The sequence below is a fragment of the Rhinolophus hipposideros genome (assembly GCF_964194185.1).
Source record: "Rhinolophus hipposideros genome assembly, chromosome: 2".
Classification (NCBI taxonomy): Eukaryota; Metazoa; Chordata; class Mammalia; order Chiroptera; family Rhinolophidae; genus Rhinolophus; species Rhinolophus hipposideros.
Window position 1 is genome coordinate 106,391,778 of NC_138048.1, and position 13,538 is coordinate 106,405,315.

General features: G+C 42.7%; 1 protein-coding gene across 2 annotated transcripts in view; it reads right to left on the reverse strand.

The window, feature by feature from the left end:
• DSCAM (DS cell adhesion molecule) overlaps positions 1-13,538 on the reverse strand; it is a 656,085-nt gene that overhangs the window by 133,187 nt on the left and 509,360 nt on the right. For both annotated transcript variants that reach the window (XM_081078404.1, XM_081078403.1), the window contains exons 12-14: positions 3,225-3,421; positions 2,095-2,191; positions 1,359-1,487 (exon numbers count right to left, since the gene is read on the reverse strand). In XM_081078404.1, the coding sequence (XP_080934530.1) occupies positions 1,359-1,487; positions 2,095-2,191; positions 3,225-3,421 (423 nt within the window). The remainder of the gene's footprint in view (positions 1-1,358; positions 1,488-2,094; positions 2,192-3,224; positions 3,422-13,538) is intronic.

Sequence of the window (13,538 nt, forward strand, 5' to 3'; positions counted from 1 at the left end):
ACAAGCTGAGGGAACCATCTTTCAGATCCAGCTACCGTATTTGGATAATGTGCACTTTTTTGTCCAAATTTGTGAGGGAAAAATAAGGATGCACATTATACATGGGTAGTACTACTTCTGTATTTATATAAATGTTTTTAATTCTTTTATTTATGCTTATGAGTCAAAAATATAACTCTAGAAATCAATAACGATATCCATATGCAAAATAATACCCTAGAATACAATAATCGGTGTTGTTGAACTTACAATGAACTTGCAACAATGAAGAGTTCTTGGCCTTCGATAATGCATAAATATCATAAATTTGTTACCAGTACATGAAATTTCTCGTAACTTGTATCTTTTCCTATGTTTTGTAATTATTTGTTACATAAAATTTCTTGTGCCATACTATGCTAAAAAATAAATGCTAAAGTTCCTTTATAATAGAAAAAGCAAATATCTAATGTCAACAAATAAAAATTTGAGTGAAAAAATTAAAACGAAAGATTTTTTTCCCCCTGAAAGTTTAGACCAAAAAACGTGGGTGCGCATTATACACGGCAAAAACTGGTACTTCTTGCAAGTCTCAAATATGGTTTCTAAAGCACTGTTCTTGGATTGAGGCACTTTTTCCCATCCTCATATAGTGCTTTCCTTGACACCTCTCCCTTGGCAGTTCTTTAGGGTCTCTTCAAGTTCTTTAGGGTCTCTTCAAGTTCTTTAGGGTCTCTTCAAGTTCCCATCGCAGGCTGTGTTCTCATACTGCCTCTTGCACGCTCATACTGAAATGTTCCCTCACTCCTGACCTGCCTTTCAAGCTGCCTCCAGCTTAGTTCTTACTATAGCTTCAGCCAAAACATGCAAACTGGTCACGGATAGCAGGACAGGATAATCTATAGTGTCCAGACAGTGAAAAATAAGGCTCTTCGTGTGGATTCTGAGAATTTTCCTAGCCCCTCTTCACCTGCGGATGGTGCTCTAACTCCCCATCTCTATTACGAGACACAGTAAAAGTCCACCTGGGAAGTGAAAGGCAGCCGAGGAAATAGAAAAATATAATGCTGTCAGCAGCTGCGCACGTGCCGATTGGTGGCAAGAAAGCCCAAGCGGGAGGCCTGAAGCAAGACTGAGGCCCAGCTGGCTCAGAGAGAGAAAGGAGGCAGAGCTGAGCCAGTGAGTGAGCCTGGAACCAGAACTCCCTCCCACAGAAAGACACGTGGAGGGGCTTTCGGCCAGGAAAGACACCAACTGGTAAGACAAGCCTCCTCTGAATGCCCATGAGTTCAGATTTATTCTTACAGGTAAATAAAAATGGAGGAAAACAAAAGGGCTTTTTGAAGTGGAAATATAGCTGGAGGAAATGAAGGACTTACCTGATTTATTTTTGCACTCAATATCGTAGCCCGTGATGGGGCTATTCCCGTCAAACCCCATGGTCCATCTGAGGGTGATTGTGCGTGCTTTGACGTCCTTGATCTCAATTTCCGGCGGGTCTGGGGGCTCTGTGCAATCAACACGACACGGGGTTAGTCCAGACATGGGACGCGAGCGGAGGCGCTGAGTGTGACACACACGCGCTTTGTCAGCATCCCACACTGGAAGATGCTTTCTACCTGGAAGCATTTTTTTTTTCCTAATCACATTTTAGGGAGGAGAAATGCCACCTTCCTCAGACTGCCAATTTTCACAGCACGTGCAGAGGTGGGCCAAAGCTGAAGGATGTAAATGTCACGCTTCTAGTTTGGAATCTATCATGCAAGAACTATTTAGAGTTGAGACTTCTGATGTTAAACGTCTCTTTTCATTCAGAGTGTCCAGTATGAGGAGGCCTAAAATGGAGCAGAGGAGGCAGCTGCTACACTGCTGTGTGCTCAGCAGGACTGCCGAGCCATGTGACCCGGTTCCTTTAAGGACTTTGTTCCCTGTGTTTTGAGGCTGCACCCTGACATATTCATGGGCACTGCAAAATATGGCTTCCGCAAGTTCACACTTTTGCGAGAATGAGAAGTGTTACATAGCAAGCTGTGCTCACACAGATGCCCACGCCTGGGCATACGCTTACTGTCCTGAGACAACCATGTTTTTCCCCCTCTGCTATCTCCTTCCTACCTTGCACTGTGAGCTGAATTATTCCACGGTCCTCCCCATAAGAATTAATAGCGTGACAGGAAAAGAAGCCAGAATCTTCTCTTACCGTGGGCAAAATCTATGTGTAAAGCAGAAAGAAATCCATTTTATTCAGTAGCATAGAGTGGGAGATCAAGTAAAATGGCTTTACGTGTAAAAGTCTGCTCTCCACTGCCACCCCTCCTCCCACCGCTGGCACACACGTGCGCGCGCACACACCCCTCTCAGAGCAAATCATTTCAGCACAACTGTAACGGTGCAGGTGGGTAGATTCCGTGTACATTAGCGATGTCAGCTGCCAGCTCCTTAAATTGGATGCATAATTTATGTAGGATGTCATAGTCAGGTTGATAGATAGTCCAGATATGCATGTGCCTTTAAAACATCCAAAGCAGCCCTGCTTTACAGAGACAGATCTATAAATACTGAATAAAGCTGGTCGCGCAGCATCCTCATTGGAGGTCGGCCCTGGAAGGACTGCAGGATTGGACCATGTGCCTAAATCAATATCAGTGTTTCAAGCCCAGGGCTTTTTATTTCTCATGTGTGGGTTGAAGCATCTCCCCCCCCTCGCCTGCCCTCCCATACTAAAGCACCACTCAGTTAACTACCTATTGCGCTAAAAACCATACAAGACTCTAATACTTTTTTTCTAGCTTTTATGATTCTAAATGAAGGACAGAATATGTTTTATGTTGCATTTTTTTCCAAACAAACAAAATATCTTTCCTCATAAAATTTTTTGTCCCAAAGCCTGTCCAATTTTTCTTTCTATAGGAAGTTAAAACATGCACACAGCATAGGGTATCATTCCTCCAGGATTAACTGTCATTAAGAGACTATTTCTCACTTTTTTTTTTTATTACGGTTGGGTTCCCTGCCGTGTTCGTAATAATTTTACTCTTAATAACACTTAGGATAAAGCACCATTTTTGCAGGGCTACTCACGAATCTCGCCGTATGAAGAGGGAGAGAAACTGTGTTTCATCTATGAGCTCCACAAGATTATTTGCTATTTATTTATCACCCACATACACCTACTTCTGTGAAAGAACAGGCTTGTTCTGCCCCTGATGTTAGACTCCAGTCTGCTGTGTTTGTCATGTTTTTACCTGCAGTGTAGAAATCACCTCCTCTCCCACCTCCTTGGTGGACACAAGGTAACGGGCCATCTCGGGGTTAATGATCCGGTCCTCTTTCTCCCAGCGGACAATGATGGGCTTCTCACCGTGGGCCATGCAACTCATTTCCTTCTTTTGCCCCTGAGTGGCCAGGGTAGTATTTGGATAGGACGTGACCATCGCAGGAACTGCAAATCCAAAAGGGACACAACTTATTGGGCCAAGCAGGGCTCTTGATGTTTCCCACCACAACACTCAGCTAAATCATGCTGAGAGAGATGTTTCTCTGAAATAAAATTTATTCAAGAAAATGCTGAGCAAGAATCAGGATGAACATAGAGGGAAGGTAACAGAAAAATGAAACTTGACTAAGTGAGCCCTAAACAGAAGTTGGCATGTGGTTTCATATTCAGAGGATGTCGCTCTCTTCCAATCCCATTGAGGGAAGATATGGGTCACAGGCATGCCCCTGGGCCCTAGGACATATTGGGAAATGATTTTACTTGCTGATCAGACTAGAAAGGGGACTCCTATTAAAAATTATGTTCCTCCTTATGTAATCGTCTATGTTTCTAACTATCATTTTCAACTATGAAAATAAAACTTTATTAATCAACATAGTTAAAGTCCCGATGACTGCTGACCAGTCCTGCAATTACTTGTACGTAGACATTTCCATTCCCCATAATTGTTACAAATTTCTATAGTAACTGGAAGACCTCAGACCGACTCTTCTCCCATAACTTTGGCAGATGATCTCATCCCCAATTCACCGAGAAAACGGGAACCTTCATTTGTGAAACATGCCACGTTCCCTCTTCTACACCTTCAACTTCATCTACAGACTTCCATTCTTGGCAACATGCTAGAGACATAAGACCCAACACCCATTCTACAGACCACCTGGAAATGCTGGACAATATATAACAAGCACCTTTTAAAATGCATACTAAGCTTATAAGAAAGTGAGAGAAACCCCAGGAACTGGAAACAAAAGTGGATGTTGAAAGGCCAGAGGGATTATGATGTTGCTACCTTGATTACCTGAGAGGCAGGAAGTTAAAAATGAGAACTACAAGCCAGACGCCTCAATGGGCTCTATTTTCAGAGCAAGACTATAACAACAACAACAACAACAAAATCCACAATGGCAAAGGGAGAAGCAGACTGCCTTGTATTTTGTTACGAATGAAGAAAAAAAAAATGTTTCTCCTGCGAATTTGTAGCTGCTCTGACTCTACATAGGTTTGGAGTTGAATTTATGCTAAAGGATTAATATGATGGTGACCTTAGTTTGGTCATGGGCCTGAGGAATCCAACACAAGCAAACACACTTAGAATTCCCACTGGAATTCTCCCACATAAACCTCTGCTGAACCTGAGCTCTCACACCAAAAATATAAACCATGAGAAAACAATGCACCATAATTGAGAATCAGCCTCCCTTGGACTTCTCATGCTAGAATGACTGGCTACAGACCCTACAATATTTATACATAAAATGTTTAAAGATATTTTAGAAACATGACCAAGAAACAAGAGGTTATCAAAAGGGACCAGGAAGATTTGAAAAATAACCAAAACAAGTCTGTATTTCTACCTGCTTTTTGCCTCATGTTTCCAATCATGGAAATAAAAATCCTCCCTCATTTCTAATGTCAGAATGGTGCTCTGTAATCCGCACCTCACGAGCCCTCCAACGCCCCCTAAGCACCTGACCGTGGACACACCATGCTTTCTTCTAAGACTGGCATGTACTACTCAGCCATGTCTTCCCCTATGGCCTACCACAGTGGTTTGAGACATATCCCAAGCCATCTGTAGCCTGGACACCCATGGGAATCACACTTAGAAGTTTCTCTACAGTGAGTAGGCATGTGGCAGGCATAGCAAGATATGGACTGGACAAACTGGGAACTGAGTAAAAATCACTGAGTCTCACATTTTCAAGTAAGTTACCTACAACTGTGGTGAGACTTCTCTTCCAGCATATCTGAGAAGCGGTAAAACTGGCTCCACCATCCTCCAACCCGATCCATCCCTCCCTCTAGCCTATTTAAGAAAATTTTAAGAATGTTTTAATTTTCATTAACACCTTTCTTGCGGTATAATTTATATACCATAAAAGTCACTTCTTTTAAGTGTGCAGTTGAATGGGTTGTGGTGTTGTCTTCGTTTCCCAGGGTGGCTATTATAAATTACCATAAGCTAGGTGGCTTACAACAACTGAAATGTATTCTCTCACAGTTCTAGAGCCTACAAGTCCAAAACCAAGATGACAGCAGGGCCATGCTCCCTCTAAAAGCTCTAAGGAAGAATCTCCCCTGCCTCTTCCAGCTCCTGGTAGCCTGAGGCCTTCCTTGGCTAGTGGCAGCATCTGTCCACTTTCTGCCACCACCTTCACATTGTGTACATCCTTAAGTGTTTGTCTTCACATGGATTTCTCACAAGGACACCAGTCATTGGACTTGGGACCCACCCCAATGCAGTGTGATGTCGTCTTAACTAATTATATCTGCAAAGACCCTATTTCCACATAAGGTCATCTTCTGAGGTTCCTGGTGAATATGAACTTTTGGGGGGGCACTATTCAACCCAATCCAAGTATATGTTCATTACACACACACACACACACACACACACATACACACACAATTACAACCCAATACAGCTATGTAGAATTTATAATCATCACCATGTCAAATTTTAGAGCATTTACATTACCCGAAAAAGTTTCCTCCTGTCCATAGTCACTTTCTTTTCCCACTCCCAGAACTAGGCAAACACTAACAGATAGTCTGTACCTCTAGATTTGCGTTTTCTGGACATTTCCTATAAATGGGATCCTACGGTATGTTTTCTTTTGTGTCTAGCTTTCTGGCTTTTTTTTCACTGAGGAGTTTTTCAAGATTCATCCATATTATAGTGTATCCTTTTAGTTGTGAAATAATGGTCCATTGCATGTATGTAGATACTACATTTTGTTTATTCATTCACCAGTTGATGCACATTTAAGTTGTTTCCAATTTTGGATTTGATGAATGACGATGTAAACACTTGTGTCCCGGTTGTTGTGTGGACATATATTACCATTTTTTTTCTGGGTATGTTCCTAGGAGTGGATATGCCAGGTCACAAGGCAATGCTGTGTTTAACATTTGAAAACACTGCCACACTGTTTTCCCAAGCGGTGTCACTATTTTGCAATCTCTGTGGAAGAAGATTGAGCACAGAAGAGAAAGGGGGAGGGGCTCATAAGATTCAGAGTTTATGGTGAGGGGAAAGGAATGTTCCCCTTCAACCATGGACAGGTCTAGCTGTAAGAAAGTGAGCTGGCATCTTCCTCTCCAGCTTGATGCTTACTGGCTGTGGAAACCGTGCCGCTGTGCTTCCACTACAGGGTTGCTGAGTGTGGGGAAGAAGGCTCCAGGAGGGGTTGACACATGCCACCTTGGAGGATGAAGCAAACCCAGGGACCAGAGCTGCTCCTCCTCTGAGGTCACGAAGGTGGGAGGTTTCTCGTGCCAGCCTGTGTAGCAGCATGATAGGGTTCTACTGAGCTATGCACCTGGAACAGAAGAAGTCCCTTCCCTCAGTACTCCATCTCACTGTCAAGGTGGGAAGACAATGGCCCCATTAATTGGTCCAGACAGCCACCAACTGTGGGGCCCTACCCAGAGAGGAGGCTGGATATGCACACCACCCTCTCTGCAGAGCGTCTTCTGCAGCCGAAGAGGCCAGGGTGAAGTTCCGGAAGGAGCGGAGAGCAGAGTGGACCACCCCTCCCCATCTCTCTCCTCAATGTGGATACTTCCACCTTCAACTCTGCACTGTTGACCATCAGAGGTCTGGATGCTCCAGAGCTCCTTTGAACAGAGTGTGTGCAACTTGGACATCTTGTGTGTGGATGGAAAGCTGAAGGCGAACGCTCACGCCTTGACCAAGGGGGAACTGCACAGAGCATTGGATATCTGTACCCTGGGCAGTGGGTCACGCCTGCTCTGTTGCACGAGCCTTGCTTGGGGCCCAGCCTGCCCTGTGCACTGTGACGCAAGCTCATGGTGCTGGGGACCACTTTCCTGAATGCAGGGATGGGGAGACGCCAGGCCAATCTGTGAGATTCTTCCAACATGTCTCCTTATCACTTTTCCTTTAAACATAGAGAGAATTTTCTTTACTGTGGCATTGTCTCAGTAAACCTCAACCATAGGGAATATATTTATGAAAAAAATGAAGCAATCATAAATTGTGTCTAAGGAGAATCCCAAAATAGCACTAAAATACCTGTACAAAATGCAAACATTTCAGCAGTAGGAGAAAGCGCAGATAGTCTCTTAGAGTCTCTTCATGTTCATAAGCAGGGCAGATAAGTTGCTTAGATTACTTTCTGCCCACAGCAGATTAAAACCAACCCTTAGCAAGCATGGAAGGCTGCCAGAAGCGTGAACACCAACAAAAGCAAAAGAGTGAAAGAGCTGATAGGGGAGAAGAGAGGAATGGCACTGAGGAGGCATGGATCTCAAAAAGCGTGGTGACGTGGGACCACCATGTCCAGCAAACATGGTGTGCCCCCCCTGCAGTCAGGCCCTCACACCCCTGAGTGTTTCAGGGCACTGCAGGATACCCCGATCATGGGTGTTCAAAAATGATCCTCAGCCATTGAGAAAACGTTACATTGGCTTGGTGTGGTGTCTTTAATTAGACATAGAACTATTTACAGTACTTAAGATTTCTTTCCAAAATGACTAACAAAAAATTTTAAGTGTCCAAGAGGGTAGAAGAAGTTGGTTCTGTAGACATTTTACTCATGTAATGATGCTGGACGAACTCAACATCTCTCTGGAAGCATCCTTGAATGCCTTCTCCTTAAAAATGTCCCAGAAAGGAAGTTGGCAGTGTCATTTTTCCTGTGAGGGATTTGGAGAAAGAATCAGGAATGTCTATTGAACACTGACATGGCAAGCAGTAGGACTGCTCTTGGAAGAATGTCTTTAGGATGGGATATTATTATAGCATCTCAATAATGTAAGCCAAGGGAATTTTTCCTAGTTGAAACAATAATTGTTTATGATAATTGCCAACTCCATATTTGCATACGTTATAAAATTACTTACAAATTTAAAATACGATTGAGATGTTAGTTTAAAAAAAAACAAATCTGTTTCCACGAGGCACATTATTTGAGTATCTCTCAAGATGCTTTGTTTTGTTTGTGCAATTACTTACTCTTTTAAAGAAAGAAATTGGTCTCCTATAGTAAGATTCATTGGATAAAACTGAAGGCCAAAATGTGGAGGAAAATGGGAAAATTAATTAAAGTATCCAAGAACAAATAGGACAGTCTCTGTTCTGTCTAGCCCACAACTGACAACTTATTGAAGAAGAAGACACTTAGGTAACACAGTATTTCTGTTTTCACTTGAATTATGTTTGTGTTTGGATTTATTTTGCTTTTAAGGCAAGGAGCCCTCTGTTGCTTTGCCTCTGGGGGTAGGAGTCTGGGGGCCCAGGGGTTGTGGCAATGATTGTGGAGCTGGCTCTAACTGACGTTGAAATGTGGGAATATCTGGGGATGAGGCATTGAGCCAAGGGGAGACATGAAAAGCTGCCTGGTGGCTCCTGCATTTTAGGCCTGATGGAGGGTCGAGACTGCACCAGGAATGGCCAGGGCTGCAGGGAACTGGGGTTCTGGGTCGACTAGTCTGGGATCTCAGGCAGATGTGGGACTTAGATGTTAATGAGTCAGTTCATGTCCACTTCTGTAGATGCTATGCATTAGGGCTTGGTTTATTGTTTTGCTGATTACCAAATTTAAGAAAGAGATGGAGAAGAGTTAATCATGAAGACTAAAGGTCTGAAGCCATTACATTGTACATAGCCCGAAATATTGAGAAAATATTCTTCTAATATGAAAAATTCAGCAAAAATGTCTGATTCATCCAATTCAGCAAAGAAGTCACTCAGTCCCACTGACAAATGAATGGAGTTCCCATGTAAGTCTTTGCTGTTTTGCTTCCATCTTATTAGTTACTATGAACAAAAATAGTAATTAAACTTCATGTTGGAACTACACTGGTTCATCTGTTGGGAATGTAGGGTGTCACAGGGTGGCTGCAGACAGAGTTCATTGAAAAGCAATGAAAATATTTTGTGAGAATGAACTGATACCTAGTATTACATATTTTATGATTATTCATAAGTTTTTTTGAGATATGACAGTTAAACATTTACAGTAGTCCCTCCTTATCCACTGGACCCCAGTGGATGCCTAAAACCATGGATAATATCAAAGCCTACGTATACTCTTTTTCCTATACATATAGACTTATGATAAAGTTTAATTTATAAATTAAGCATAATAAGAGACTAACAATAATAACTAATAAAAATAGAACAATAATAACAATACCCTGTAATAAAAGTTATATGAATGTGATTTCTCTCTCTTTGATAACTGATTTTATAACCAGATGGATATTAAATGACTAACGAGTGATATCGCAAGGATATGCTGGACAAAGGGATGATTCACATCCTAGGCTAGATGAAGTGGGGTGGGGTGAGATTTGACCATGCTACTCAGAATGCTGGAACATTTGAAACTTATGAGTTGTTAATGTCTGGAATTTTCCATGTAATATTTCTGGACAGTGGTTGACAGCAGGTAATTGAAACCATGGAAAGGAAAAGCACGGATCAGGAAGGGCTACTATACTAACATACCACTGTATACATGCAGAAGACTTTGTAGACTAGAAATACACAGCAACATCACAAAGGAAGTGAGGTCCCAACAGCCAAAACAGGTAGGTAGGATATGCGCCATGCCTTTGGCTTCCGTGTAGAGGGATCTTCTATTCGAGCAACACTCCTGACCTCTCTCCTGCATGGAGGGACAGTGGCTTATCTGATCTGGGAGTTGGGGAGGAACTGCCCAGCCCAGTGTGGCCCAGTCCTTTCTGGTTATCTGTTGGCAGAGAACATGTGTCTGATCTGCAAACTTCTGGTAGTGAAAGGGGGTGTGGCCAAGTAAAAGGAAGTCTGTGTCTCCAGCCTTGTCAGGAACTGGGTGGGGAAGTCTCCCTAACTCTAGACTGTAAGATTTGAAAACCCACCTACTCCAGAAGGCTAATATCAAACTACCCTACTCCTGTGTCTATCCTTCGCTTGATTCTGAACTCAGGGGTATTATTTATTGTGCCCTCTTAAACTCTAACAATAGGAATGGACTATTGACCTTGAGCACAGATTTCCAGTTGCCTCCCCAAGCCCATTTTTCCTTTCTTTACCAAGTTTGTAACAGGAGACATTATATAAAAATATGCCTGAATAAAAGAATGTATGTATGATCCTTTCTTATAACTAGGTGTTGCCATATGACTGAGCTCCTTTAGAAGAGTGTCCCACCAAAATGGGTATATTAGTTCTGGGTAATAAATTTTGCATTTTCTCAGAAATATTCTGGCAAGCCCATGTCCTATGGTGGTCCCACCCAAGTATTTTCAGCCCTTTAAAGAAATGGTCAAAGGATTTGGAGAAGGAGAAGGAGGAGGAGGAGGAGGAGGAGGAGGAGGATCATTATCATGGCTCTTTGCAATGCTAACGTCAGAAGATACAACCTTTTCATTTGTCACAGTCGTGGACACTGAGAGAAGACAACATGTCAGCAGAGTAGTGCTTTGCACAGATTTCTGAAGTAAAACAAACAGATGGGGTGATTTACCAGGACTGGCACCAAGGACAGGTGGTGGGCAAACCCCGTGAGCAGAGCAGAGGAAATCCAGACCAAAAGGGCTTTGTTCACAGATTGTGTGCTGTGCATTTCTCCTGCAAAACTGCCCCTGAAGGTGGGTGCTGTTTCACTTTGTTATGTAACAGCGTATAAATTTCCTCCATAAACCATGATACCATCTAAGAGCGCCTTCTTGTTCAGCAAGTCTGCATTCCTATGGTATGAGAAAGCCTCATGGGACCTACTTCTTGCAGCATAAAGATGCAGTGGGGTGGCTGTCACCAGCCAGAGGAAGCTGATATGCACATCGTGACCCAACCCTGCAGTCCAGTGACATTTCCTATTTAGCTTGAAATCAGAAATGGTGGGAGGATTTACACCACCGACACCGGCAAACTCTAGAAATCAGGGCTTTCTTCCCTTCCTCCATCCCCAACAGGACCGTACATCGGAGGGTATGTCACTACATTAAAAATTTGAAAGGGTGTTTCCATCATGCCAGAGGCACTGAGAAGTTGGTGAGTTTACCTACAAGCGATAACTGACCTTATTCATAACAGTAAGCCCAACTAATATGAAGAGCACATCACTGTATCTTTGCACAGGTTTCAGCAGTAAATTAATACATACATTGATTTTTCAACACAAGGACATAAAGAGAATGACAATTTATATTAACCAATCACTAATATTAAAGATTAGTTCCAAGCTTTACTCTACTTTTTAATGTCTTTACCAATAATACAAAACTGATCCAAATACATTTTTATTTTTTTCTCTTCCCAGTTCTGCTGAGAATACCACTGAAAAAGAAACAAAAGGAAATTCAAAGGATCCTGGATAGACAAGCTGCCTGTCATGAGCATCCAGTTGAATCCCTTGATTTTACAGAGAAGACAAGAGAAAACCAGAGAAGGTGAATGAGCATCAGAGGCTCAGATACAGGAGTCAACCAGGATGTGACTTGAATGACTTTTATCCTAAAACTAACATTATCATCATCAATAACGACCCCATCATAGAGAGTGGCCCACCTTCCAGATACCCAGGACTTCCCACGTTTGAGCAGGAAAGTCCTGAATCCTGGGAAGTCCTTCCGTCCCTCCATGTGTTCAGAACAGAGGTAGGAGAGGAGGGTGTGGGGCCACGAACAAAGCCACAAGGATGGACGACACCTGAGCTGGACAACAGAGGCAGGGACACCAGGGTTTCCAGCTGGGAGGGCCAAGGAGGGAGATGTTCTGACACAGAAACACATTAAACTACTTTTTCAACTACATTTTTTTTTTTTACATAACCCCCAATGAAGAAATTTCAAACACACATAAAGTTGAACAGCCACATATCCACTGCCTGGATTCCACAATGAGCATTTCATGCACAGACTGGAATCAAAATTTATTTTTGCTGCTATGTCATTCATCGATAAAAGTTTACTGAATACTTAATTTTCATTATTCTATTTTAAAATAGACGTAGGCGGAAACATGAATCAGTGAGTAGCTCAGGTATCAGGCACTAAGATGGCAGCCCTATTCCTGAATTCTGCTGCTCAGGGTAGAGACCCACCGGAAGTGCTGGACTCGACTCTGCAGGTGTGACTCGGGGTCTGGTGGCCTTGGATTAGAGCAGGGCCCCTCTCACACATGGAGGAGCCGAGAAAGGAGACTAGGATCAAGGAGTCTAGGCTCCATCCTCATGCTATCCACGGTCATGCTGCCATGACTGGGCAAGACCATTGGCTGCCCTGGGTCTCCATTTCTCATCTGACTCATAGGTGAGCTGAGGTGGGGCTCAGGGATAGATTTATTTAAAGCTCTCCAGTTGACCGTACTATACAATGTGGGTCAAAACTAGTCAAAAGGATGATCCCCAAGGCTTTTTGTAGCTCTAATTCTCCTCTCCTTTCCATATGTCTTTCTACTCCCCACTTTCCTCATTCTCTCCTTCTTTTGAATGGGATAGAAATTCTGGCCATAGAAATGATCCAAGACACATTAATAAGTACCATTTAAGTGGATTCCAAATTATGCTATAAATATGCATGAGAGATGTAGAAATAACATTTCTAGCAGATTCATTGCATTGAAAGTCATTTTAGCAGACGTCTATGCAGGCGATCAAGGAGCAGGCACCAAACACCTATCTTGAAAGGGAAATAAATTACGATTAGAATATAAGAGAATTTTAGGATTCATTTAATACTTGATATCTTGTCCCCTTTCTACTTTATTTATAAATAAGGCAACAGAACTGGAGGGTTTAAACCTGGCTAAACTAGAACATCGTCCCTCTATGCCCTTCTCCTAACCTTAATCAAAGGCTCTCTTTCATCTAGTAAGATTTTGAAAGCATCACCCGCACCACAAAAGGAATGCCGTAAAGCTATCTTCTTTAATCCCTGGGATAATAAGCATCTCCCTCTCCTCTCATCCCCTATCCTTTCCCTTCCCTTTCTTTCTTTCTTCCTCCAGGGTCTAGGGAAGCTAAGTGGGTCTAAGCTAAGACACGCACAGTAAATTATACATCTATGCGTCTGTATCCTTTCTGAAAACCTTTCGGGTTTCAGACAC